Source organism: Triticum dicoccoides, chromosome 5B, assembly GCF_002162155.2.
Source record: "Triticum dicoccoides isolate Atlit2015 ecotype Zavitan chromosome 5B, WEW_v2.0, whole genome shotgun sequence".
Taxonomy (NCBI): domain Eukaryota; kingdom Viridiplantae; phylum Streptophyta; class Magnoliopsida; order Poales; family Poaceae; genus Triticum; species Triticum dicoccoides.
The window spans coordinates 675559607-675571430 of record NC_041389.1 but is presented as its reverse complement, the minus strand read 5'-3'; the positions used below and the strand labels follow the sequence as shown (position 1 = coordinate 675571430).

General features: G+C 42.1%; 1 protein-coding gene and 1 pseudogene across 1 annotated transcript; both read left to right on the top strand.

Annotated features, from left to right (window-relative positions):
• The first annotated feature begins 364 nt into the window (after positions 1-364).
• On the top strand, positions 365-1272 carry LOC119310475 (annotated as a pseudogene).
• A 3548-nt stretch (positions 1273-4820) lies between these two features.
• On the top strand, positions 4821-10428 carry LOC119312549 (putative methyltransferase C9orf114). The gene is made up of 10 exons (XM_037588281.1): positions 4821-5154; positions 5243-5455; positions 5541-5607; positions 6148-6206; positions 7821-7899; positions 8306-8424; positions 8500-8579; positions 9388-9457; positions 9723-9800; positions 9882-10428. Exons 1-10 carry the CDS (start codon positions 4888-4890, stop codon positions 9945-9947), a joined length of 1098 nt encoding a protein of 365 aa, XP_037444178.1. The 5' UTR covers positions 4821-4887; the 3' UTR covers positions 9948-10428.
• Positions 10429-11824: the final 1396 nt, after the last annotated feature.

Below are 11824 nucleotides of genomic sequence, written 5' to 3'. Positions count from 1 at the left end.
TTTTGGATTTCTGCGGCTGTTCTCTAAACTGAATTTGGTTTAGTTAAAAAACTGCACTACCTGACTGTTTAGGGCAGCGAGCTTCTAACTGAAAAACGAGTTTGTTATGCTCATAATTTCAAGTTGGCCTCTACATATGAGTTGTAAAGCATGTTCTAAGGTTTTCGTAGAGTACTTATTTGCTTCGTTTGGATGTACGGTTTGAGAGCAGCCGTCTATTTAGTTTGCTGTCCAGAAATATATGCACGGCTTCACTTGATTATATTCCTAACTTTTATGATTTATAACCCGCAGATTTTGGGCTTCATTCGTCAAAAGTTGGTGTACAAGGAACTCCAGGAGAAGAATCCCAACGAAAACCCGCACCCACCGCACCCAACAATGTGTTTAGCACCCACCGCGTCGTCGAAGCCGGCCAAGTCGGGTGGAGGCAAGCAGAAGAAGTGGAGCAAGGGCAAGCAAAAGGAGAAGGTGAACAACACGGTGATCTTCGACCAGGCCACCTACGACAAGCTGCTCACCAAGGTGCCCAAGTACAAGCAGATCACGCCCTCCGTCCTGTCCGAGCGACTCAGGGTAACGCACTCCCTCTGGATTTGTTATTCTTACTTGCTTCCTTCCTTCCTATGTGAAGTGACATTTGGGGATGGTAGGATATGTGTGTGATGCATCATGGCTCCTGGTCAAGTACTTTACTGTGATGCTCTGTTTTGGGGTCAGTCTGTACAATTGTAAGAACACACCCATGCGCTAGTGTTATGAATTGATTGGATGCTAGATTCGGCTGCTGCATCAGTTTTTTGTGCAGATTTTGCTTGGTTGCCATGTTATAGATAGGGTGCAGTGGATTTGATATGGCCATCTGGTCATCATTTATGTCATGTGTCAAAGATATTCAACATAGCCATTGATTTGTAGTGTTTCATATAGTTAAATGTGGTTTGATGCTGCTGCTTTACACTTAATTAACATGTCCCTGCTTCTTACTGTCAACAATATGTGCCTGACATGCCTTGTTCATTAGAACTACTGATTGATGTGAGCACCGTGCATTTTCAAGTATGCACAATGTATATTAGTGTGTCATATGTTTGTTTGATTTTTATGGTGCTGCAGATCAACGGGTCGCTGGCTCGCAGGGCCATCAAGGACCTAATGGAGAGGGGACTCATCAGGATGGTGTCAATCTAGTCCAGCCAGCAGATCTTCACCAGGGCGACAAACACTGCCACCAGTCATGTTAATATTCAGCTGTATTTTATAGTTGAATAGCTGTTTGTACTGCCCAAATAGAGAAGACGTGTTTGGCTGTTGAATACCTGATTGTAAAGTACTTTGTTTGGCTGTTGTTTGAAATTTTATGTGTTATTGGCTCTGTTTGAATCAAGTTATTGGTTGCTGCCCAAATAGAGAAGACGTGGGTCCTTTAAAATGAAAAAAAACTAACAAGTGGGACCTAATTAGATGACCTGACTAGTGGGACCTGGTCCAAAATGGATTGTAAAAAGGCTGAGGCCCAAATAAGAAATCGAAGCAAAAAGGCCAAAGGCCTAGAAAATAAAAGGCTGAATTGTTGGGCCTGGCCCATGTAGCTGACCAAAATGAACAGGGAAAAAATACATTAAAAGGCTGAATTAATGGGCTCGGCCCATATAAACACCCAATTGGACCGGGCTGAATCTTGTGCCACATCAGCTTGCCACATTGGATGCCTACGTGGCCTGGGGGAGGTTGCTAGTGACCAAAACGCCACAGTAGGAATATTTTGGTCGTAAACGTCTTTGACCATTCCAGAAGAAAGGTCGCTATAGTCAGTTTACGACGGCCAGCTTTTGACCTTCTGTTTTTGGTCACAAAAAAGTCACAAATGGAAATTTGTGACCTTTCAGTGACCAATAGTGGTGGTCATAAGTTGACATATTTCTTGTAGTGCTTGTTCATCCAGCCTCCACCGGCTACTGTTCAACCAGCCCTCCACGGGGTCCTGTTCAACCAGCCCTCCACGTACGGGGTGCCTCCACCGGCTACTGTTCATCCACCCCCACCTCCTCGATCGGGGTCCTGTTCATCCAACGACAACGACCTCTACTACCGCGGGATCCTGTTCATGCAAACCCCACCGGGAACTGTTCATCAAGAGGCATCTTCGATCGGCTTCAGTTAGCAGCAGTAGCGAAGGAATCACTCGGGTTAAGTTAACAGCAAGGGATCGATCAAGGTTCAGTAACGTAGCTAGTGCAATCGCTCGGGTTCAGTTAGAGCCAACGCCTCGCTCGGGTTTAGTTAGAGCGCAACGCCTCGCACACATGCACGTACGTGTACGAAAAAAAACGCGCAAACCTCCGTGCATCTCTCGACCCCGACCACCCACCGTAACCGGGAAGTCCCCGAAATTTTCCTCGCCCTCGCTTCTACCATGATTTTTTCCGTCATGGACGGCTCAAAGAATGTTATGCAGGTGTGTCTCCGGCCCACCCAGGATGAAAATCTATTTTCTGTCATGGTTTTTTGTCATAGAATTAGGAGCCCACCACATCTATGATGACACCGGGTTTTGTCACAATTATCGTCGTAGAAGTGTCATAAGCATGACATATTTTTTTTCCGTTCAGCCCAAAATGTCAAGCATGTGTCTTTTTTTTGTAGTGCTACCTATGAGAAGTACAAGTACGTGACCACATGACGTACATTACGTTGTTGCACCAGGTACAAAGTTGTTTTCACTGAAAATATAGGTTGTGCCCGGGGAAAACCTATTAGCATATGATATAATTTTGAAGATACCAACATGACAAACACATGTGTGAAAACAAATTTGTAATCTGGACGCTCAATTTATTTCTTGGGAAAGAACACTAAAACTCTCTAATGGCGACAAACGTGCAGATGGATTACACCTTATGTCGTAACTAAGAGCCACTTAGAATATCATTCTCAAGATGTACTCCTAACTAGTTTTCCTTTTTGAGAACCAATAAGTGGTTAGACGGTTAGGGCATGTACAATGGTGCTATCTTAGGAGTGCCATGTAGGATAAATGATGAGGTGGAGGAGAGAGAACTCATAAGAAAAGGTTTGTCTTCTCTAGAGATGATCTCTTAGCACAATATGTCTCACCATGTTTTTAGAAATTGCTAGTTATTGAAGATAAGACTAAGAGATGACCCATTGTAGACTCTTTTTTTGTCATCTCTAAATTACATGCAAAACTTAAGATAAGACTATCTTATCAACCATTGTATATGCCCTTAGGTGGGCAATGGTAGCCCCAACTCGCCAGAGTTCAAACCCCAAGTTTAACGCTTTGGTGTGGAGGGCGACATTTTCGTCGATAGTGAGTTGCCTGTGGTGACCTGTCTTTAGTAGACGATGTGTGCGTATGTGCCTATATTGTATGGAGACAAAGGAAGGGTTGTGGCAAGATGTGATCAAAAGAAAATATGGGAGGGGATAGATGCTTATCCAGGGCACAAAAGAAACATGGATATTCTCAATTTTAGTCTAGCCCGATAAAGATTAAATAAATATTTTATAAATTATTTAGAAAGGAATTGGGAAATGGACTTTGAGTGCTGATGGTAAATTCACAATTAAATCATTGTATAGGAAGCTGGTGGCTGATGAACTCAGGTTCCCACAGAAATTTTTGTGAAAAATCGAAGTTCCAGCCAAAATTAAAGTTTTTCTCTGGTTAAGCATAAAAAAACATTCTTACACGAGACTCATTATTGAAGAGAGGATGGAAAGGGGAAAAACTGTGTATTTTGTGGGAAAGATGAATCAGTAGATCATTTTTTTACCTGTTCAGCTGCTTCTCTGATTTGGAGTTTAATCAAATGTGCATTTGGGTTGAAAAAACACCTTTGTCTATTCATGAGTGCTTTGGGTCTTGGCTGGATTCTTTCAAAAAAGATGATAAAAAACTGGTGTTGGTGGGGGTGTCCATAGTGTGCTCGGCTTTATGGAAATCCAGAAATGAGGTTTTCTTTGAAAAGAAAAGAATATCTGCCCCTATGACTATAATCAAAACTATGACACATTGGATGGTGGATTGGTCTATTTTGCAGATAAAAGAGCAAAAAAAGGTGCTGGAGCAGGGGGAAAGAGTGCTAGAACGGGTAGCAAGTGAAGTCTATGCGGCCTCTCAAGGGTGGAGAGTCAACGTGGCGCAGCTGAAATGATGAAAACTCTTCCTAGAGAACGACTAGACTGCTTTCTCCACACGTGTCTTTGTTTTTCTTTGCCATGTCTTTTGCTGAGTTGAGGCCTTTAGCCTGGATGAATGTAATAAATCCTTTATGTCTAAAACCTAGGGTTGCTAAGACTTGATGGTGTTACTAGGTTGGGTGGGGGGGGGGTGTTAGGTGGTAGTGTAATGTGGGTTTTCTCTCTCAGCCGGACTGGGAGGGGAGCTGTTGTTGGGCTTCCGCCTGGTCCTTGGTTTCTGTTTTAGTTGCAGTTTGTAGTTTGCCTAAAAAAAAAGTTGCAGTTTGTAGCTCTGAAACTGAATGATTTTCATTAATGAAAATCGGAGGGGTGCAAAGCCCTTCTTTCATTCAAAAATGTGCCTATATTGTAATAGGTGTTTAAAAAACTAATAGGTGCCTATATTGTAACTGGTGATTTCCAAATTCGGTGCGAATTATCGGTTCCCCGGTCATGGTCACAGTTTTTTTTTTTTTTGAGACAAGGTCATGGTCACAGGTAAAAAGGGAAAACAGTTCCCTGGTTATAGGCCGCCGGCTCGGGCCCGGTGGCCTGGTCTTGGGCCGACACGCACGGGTGGAAGCCACTCCCCAAAACCCTTTGCCGAGCCCGTTCCCCCTAAGAAAAAAAACCCCAAACCCCACAAATCCATCCCGGCCGACCGCCGCCGCCGCCGCCGCCATGAATCCGGCATGCGCGGAGGCAGCAGCCGCCAAGAAGTCCCGGCACAAGGACAAGAAGCAGAAGAAAAGCAAGCGCAAAGAAACCGCGGAGCACCTCGGCGGCGAGCCCGCGACGGCCGAGGAGGAAGCCGTCCACAAGAAGAAGAAGAAGAAGAAGCACGCGAAGGAGGAGGGGAAGGCGGATCCGAAGCGGAGGCCGACGGTGAGCATCGCCGTCGCCGGCTCCGTCATCGACAACGCCCAGTCCCTCGAGCTCGCCACCCTCGTCAGTAACCCCGTCCCCTATCGCCTTCCCTGTACCTTGCATTTCTTACACTAGGGATGCTCATAAGAGCGCGCCTCTCCTGTTTCAGCTGGCCGGTCAGATAGCCCGCGCGGCGGCCGTATTCCGTATCGACGAGATTGTCGTCTTCGACAGCAGTCCAGCGGCGGAGAACGGCGGCGGCGGCGCCGAAGAGGAGGAGGAGAGCGGTGCGCGGTTCCTTGTCCGCATACTGGAGTATCTGGAAACGCCGCAGTACCTGCGCCGCCGTCTCTTCCCAATGCACAAGAACTTCAAATATGTGGTGAGAATTTTTAAGAAGGTGGTTGGGTGATAAGTGGGGATTTCTTAGAGGTTGCTAATTTCACTGTGCTGCTTCTGGTATGCAGGGGTTGCTTCCGCCGCTGGACGCGCCTCACCATGTGCGCAAGCACGAGTGGTCTGAATTTCGTGAAGGTGATGTGTCTCTCCTGTGCTGGCATTGGTCTCAGTTTAAGTTGCTGTGGTCACAACATGAAATGGAGTTTCAGTTTATCATCCAAAGAGTACTTCAATAGTAAAACATGAATTTGGCAACTTGTCATAGATTCGTAGGCTCTTAGTAGTGGCTCTTGTGATGTATGACCAGTCGACCACATTTCATAAATTAGGGTGCGGCCATGTAAGTCTTGCACTTGTCCTTTTCATCATATCTTGGACAGCTTTATTCCAGTGTTCAACTGTTACTTATTGTATTTCGAAATCTACCAGTCATGTGTCATTGAGGGAATACTTCATTTGACTTTTGTTCTGGTATTTCTTAAGGGCTGCTTGAGCTGTTGATGGTACTTGGTAACATGGTTATGTGTGTAGAATTATTTGCTTAGCAAGTGCTGCTTCTGATATTTATCACTTTGGTTAGGGATCAACTATGCCATATCGAATGATGATCTATTACATTTCATGTTCCACATGTATGGTTCAGCATGATGCTTACAGTATACTGAACTTCGACAGGTGTAACATTGGGTGGGGATCGTTCAAAGGGCACACCTGTTGATGTTGGGTTAAGTCAGGTGTGTATGGCACTCTTATATGCTCATTTTGTTCTGCTGCACATGTTTGAGAAAAGGGTTTTGTTGAAATTTAAATTATGATTTATGCTCGATGTATTCATGTAAGCATGTCATTCTTGGTCGTGTGCTTAGAGTTAACCGATTTGTACCATTGGGGCAAACTAGCAAATACCCCACTCTGTACAAGTTATTTGACAGAAACAATATATGTAACATTCATAAAGTTATGCCCATCCTTAAGTAATGCTTCATGCCCACAAGCAACCGGTCTGCGAATGTGGCAAGCCTATTTCATTACAAGCAAGCACATTTAGGTTATTGTTTTTTTTTCTCAGGAGTCATTATTCTTTGTATTATTAATGTTTCTGAATTAAGTTGCATTTACAAACGGTCAAACATGATAGAAGCAGTGGTGAATCCAATGTGGTATTATCTATATTTGGTTCGATTTATTATTTTAGGGGTTGAAATGTTGAGATTATAAGAACACTTGTTCAATTCTAAACCATCATCTCTAGGAACTGTGTTATGTTTAAGACAAATTATAGGTTTATAACACCAGTCAACTTGTCCTCAAGCTATAGAAGAAGCTTACTGCACCACCACTATGGGTAATGGTGTTTTACTTAAATTATTGTTTTTAGATAACCAGAAAACAAGCGTATCCAACTCTTTCATTAAAAGGAGAAGTAATTAGATACTCAAGACTTGGGCTGGGATCAAATATTATACAATGCACAACACGTGCAACACGCACGTAGTCACACACTAACTACTCCTCATGGCAGTTCGTGCAACCCGTAACTGAAAGCCTGCTGCCATCGCTCCGCCTCCGTCTTAATATCATTTGCCACAGACCGGAAGTCCTTGCTCACCCCCTGGAACACCCTGCTGCTATGTTCCTGCCGTGGACCAGACAGTGAGGGCAACCATGGAGCCAATATCCTCCTTTTACACTTAAGTCTGCTCTCCTTAGCCACCAATTCTATAGGGAGTCTATCGCGGTAGGATTCCAGAGTCGTAACCAACCCAACTTTAGGGTGAGAACCCAAAATCGTTCTTTGATAATTTACTGTGTTCTGACTATTTACCCACCATTTATTGCGTTTGACTGTTTTTAAATTACAGTGTTCCTATAAAATTGTTTTCTCTATGAAATGTTGGAAAATGAAGATATCATGGGTGGGTCAAGGCCCAATGACACAGGGGCAGCACCAAGCAAGGAGTAATCCCGTTATCAAGGAGATAAGTGTAACTGGAGTAAGGATATCAATTTGGTTAGGCCAGTTATAAGCTTAAATACAAAGATGATGATATGGGTCATTAGAAGAGTTTGGATTATGTTCTTTGGTGTCAAATCAAGTCTTCCTTGTAAAAGGGACACCATGTATGGATTTACCCCATATGGATTTCCCCCCTCTCTTCGTGGCCCATGGCAGACCCATGATAGAACATGTGATTCTGTTGCTTCACGTACTAAACAAAATGTCTCCATGTCTTCCTTTAGACGACCCTTTATTTATTATTAACATATTAGACAAAATGCCAGAATGCATACCGTTCCATCTTGATCTAATAGGTTTGGAATTAATTCTAGTTATCACAATTCTGCAGAACATTCTGGTTGAGCAAATCCTAGAACAAGGTAAAAGGGTAACTGTAGCCATGGGAACCAACAGAGACCTTACACCAGGTAAATGACCGTTTCATTTACTCCAGGCAATACACATGGTCATGTTGATGTTCTGTGTAAAATTTGGTAATACTTGTAGAATTTAGGAATCTCTTGTGTAATATAGATATCGTGTTTAAGTGCCATTAGTATTGGTTCACACTTTGTACGAATTTTCCATATATTAATTTTCAGCTCACCACATGTTCTTACTGCATCCACTTGGGCCAGTCACATTCCAATTTACATACATATTGGAGAGCCACAGCCATTTTGGTTTTCACTGGCCAAATATATTTAATCTAGACTCCATTTTATTATACCTTTGGCACACATCTCTCTGTTCTCATCTAGTTGTTTTTTGAGTAACTTGAACTGTACTTGTGTCGTTTCGCCATTTGATTGTAACTTTTGTATGAACATCTAGCTTGTGTAAGGAAAGTCGTTCCCCCGTCCTCACCCAGCGAAGAAATGGGATCATATTGGGGCTATAAAGTCCGCTATGCTTCAAATTTAAGTGGTGTTATCAATGATTCACCATACAAGGTACTGCTTGTAAGGCTGTTATAATGCAAATGCCGAATTTATTGTATCATTACTTACTATTTTCACCACTTCTAGGAAGGATATGATCATATCATTGGCACTTCAGAGCATGGCGAAACCATTATTTCATCTGAGCTAATCTTACCTTCATTCAGGTATTTGGACCACCTTCTTGAGAATAATAATAATAATAACAGATTTGGTTATCTGAATGTGTAAATTTCTTCTTCCTAGATGATATGGTGTTATGATCTATGAAGCTTATTATTTTCTTATTCATTAGAATTTTGAGGTATAACTGGAGTAGACATAAACTATAACACTTCAACAAATAAAATGGCGCACAATTTCATTTTTTAGTTGGATTATCTGGGAGAAGTTACACAAAAACACCAGTTTGCTCAACAAATAAATTGTGCACCTCTTTTGTACCTGAAGTCCCAACCCCCATTTGTAATCACCTCACCATGTCTGGATTCTTTTTTAGCACAGCAACAACATACTTTTTTTTTGGCTTGATCGGTTCATAAGCAGACAAAACGTTTTGACCAATGCAATGATGATTGTTGAATATTCACCTGGAATGATGAACTAATACATGTTAGTATAACCTTTTTATACTGGCCTGTAAACCAAACCATGTTATCCTCTTCGATTTTTTAGGGCCTTGTTCACTATCTAAGCACCCCTAAACTGCACAGGTATAAATAGTTTCTATGATATGTTAATTCTGAAACAATCAAAATTTAAAAGCTTCAAGCCCTGAACTGATTGTAGCCTAGTTAACATGAACTCGCCAGGTTCTGATTTTTTCTCTTATGGTTCCCATGATCTGAAACCCTGGTTGTACTCATGTGGTTCCACATTCCAAACCTATGAGTTATGCTTAGAACCTGCACTATCTATGAAGTCTCTATTGCGGGAGTCTGTGCTGTTAGTAAAAATGTGCTCTTCATTGCACAGGCACCTTTTAATTGCGTTTGGTGGACTGGCTGGTCTGGAAGAAAGCATCGAAGAGGACCCAAATCTGAATGTATGGTTGCATTTTACAGTTTCCTGTATTTATTCTGATATTTACTTTTGTCGTCAGACATGTCTCACTATATAGTCCAATCATATTGTGCAACCTGATCACTTGTATGATAGCGAGTTATCATCACAGCATGTATTTTTTTATATGATTGAATAAAAATACTAAAAGGTTATCTCCATTGGATGATAATGTGATCTGATTCGCCATCGATTAGTGTCTGTACTATTGTTGTTCGTAGTATTAAAGTGACATATTCCTCTGACAGGGCAAAGGTGCAAATGATGTATTCCCATCTTATTTGAATACATGCCCCAACCAAGGTAGCAGAACAATAAGGACAGAGGTATGTGTCACTCGAGAGCTTCTAAGCTTATTCTTTATGTAGGCTATTTGTTGTGCTGAGAGAGTAAGTAACCATTTTCAGGAGGCACTTCTCATATCCCTTCAATACTTCCAAGACCCCATCAGGCGAGCTGGGATGGCGAGTTAGAGGGTTTTATGCGACACATGCAAATACAACATTGCACTTACCCAAGGATTGGTTTTAACGCTTGGAACAGACATGGAATGCTGGGTGGTCATGTCATGTCGAAGATGCACCTTGGGTTTGTTTTTGGTGGTCAATCGCTGGATTGTAGCACCTACGGGCTTTCTGCTCGGGTCAAGCACTGTAAATGCAAAGAGGAGGTGCAAGAATAGGCGATAGCTTTAACTTCTATTTTTGAAACGGGCTAGACACACATTTTCATTAATTAAGAAGAGAACTTGCCTTGTTAATTAGAGGAAAACCGGGCAAAAGCCGAGATAGCTTGAACATTGATGCTAGCATTGGTAGAGTTTTCTTAAGGGAGCATTGGTAGAGTTGAGAAGAAGATCAGTGCCACACAAAAGTGTTTAGAGAGGGAGCATAATTATTCGTCGGTGATTTGTTTTCTTTGCTCCAAATTGGCTAAAACCGGTGTTCTATTTTATTTGCTCCAAGTTGTCTTATCTATGATGTATCACCTATTTATTTTCAAACCTGGCAGCTTTGTAGTATTGTATCAAGCTTCAGCTTACTGTATTTGGCTGGCTTAGTTAATGACTTAGAAGGTTGCTATCAAAACATTGGTTGCAAGAATGGCAAGCAACATTGCTCTGACTTGTGGTGTTCATTTCTAATCTGAATTTCGTTACATTTTTGTGCCAAATCGAGGTTTTGATGCAAAATTGAAAGAAATATGACTAAATCTAATTTGCACTTTATTTCTATAATCTACACCAGTATTGAATTTAACTGTTTTTGGGAAGGCGAGATTCAAGTTATCCAAAACAATAAATAAGATTCTGAGCCATCTTTTGGGATTGGTCGGTAAAAGAAAAAGAAACACATAAGAATGGGAATTCACCAGATTAGGATTACTAGAGCTCACAATTCCATAGAATAAGTATGACAACTAGAGCTCACAATTCCATAGAATAAGTATGACACAGGATACGTGTACACAACGCCTGAGAAGTTCAGTCTTTGAGGCACTTTGTGCGATTGCTATGCCAAATTGTTAGTTTAACCACCTTTGTTTACTCCCAAGAAAAATGGAACCAACCACCTTTGTCTCCTCCACATAGAAATGGAATCAAGACCACCTTTGGCGAGATAACAAGGGCTCGTAAGACCGTTCTTTTTTTAACACAGTACATACACAAACACTTATACATGAGCGCACACGCTCACCCCTACGAATACAACACATACACACACGCTATTCATATGAGCACCTTCGAGATATCGAGCTGGTACATCATCTTAATATTGATAAAATCACCATAAACGCCTTCATAGTCGATGGAAACGTCTCCTCCCACTGAACGCACATCGCCGGAAGGCCTGAAATAAATCCAGTAAAATGCGAGCACCAATGTAAAATATAGGACTTAAACCCTGATGAGCTGAGATACCACTGTCCTACTAACCATTGAACCACTAGTTGGTTCGCTAAGACCGTTTTTCTTGCACAACGGGCTTTGCTACCCTGCAATGCACCACCATCAGGCGTGTGACAGCAACACCAACTAAAATTACACACGAACCCATCGCGACATAAGCTGAAATGCGGTAATGTTTAGAGAAAACAACGCAACCAATCTTGCGCACCGTTATCAATGTACTCGCCACACCATAGAGCACCACATCAAACTCAACCCTGGAAGGAATCTCTTAGCACTAAAACCAAAATCAAGACGTTAAGAACAAAGTGCTCAGGAGTGTGATATCGTAAATTCATCAAGGACGCTGACCTACCCATAAGCCTCTATTTTGGTATGAATTGCTTGAAATTGGCCAATTTCAAATCGCCTACAGGAACTGACCTATGGGTTGGAGGAGTC

Bases quoted from the DNA above. Each gene is read 5' to 3' on its own strand.
- LOC119312549 (XM_037588281.1), top strand. From the start codon at position 4,888: ATGAATCCGGCATGCGCGGAGGCAGCAGCCGCCAAGAAGTCCCGGCAC. The intron at 8,425-8,499 runs GTACTGCTTGTA...CACCACTTCTAG, and splicing joins TCAATGATTCACCATACAAG to GAAGGATATGATCATATCAT. The intron at 8,580-9,387 runs GTATTTGGACCA...TTCATTGCACAG, and splicing joins CTAATCTTACCTTCATTCAG to GCACCTTTTAATTGCGTTTG.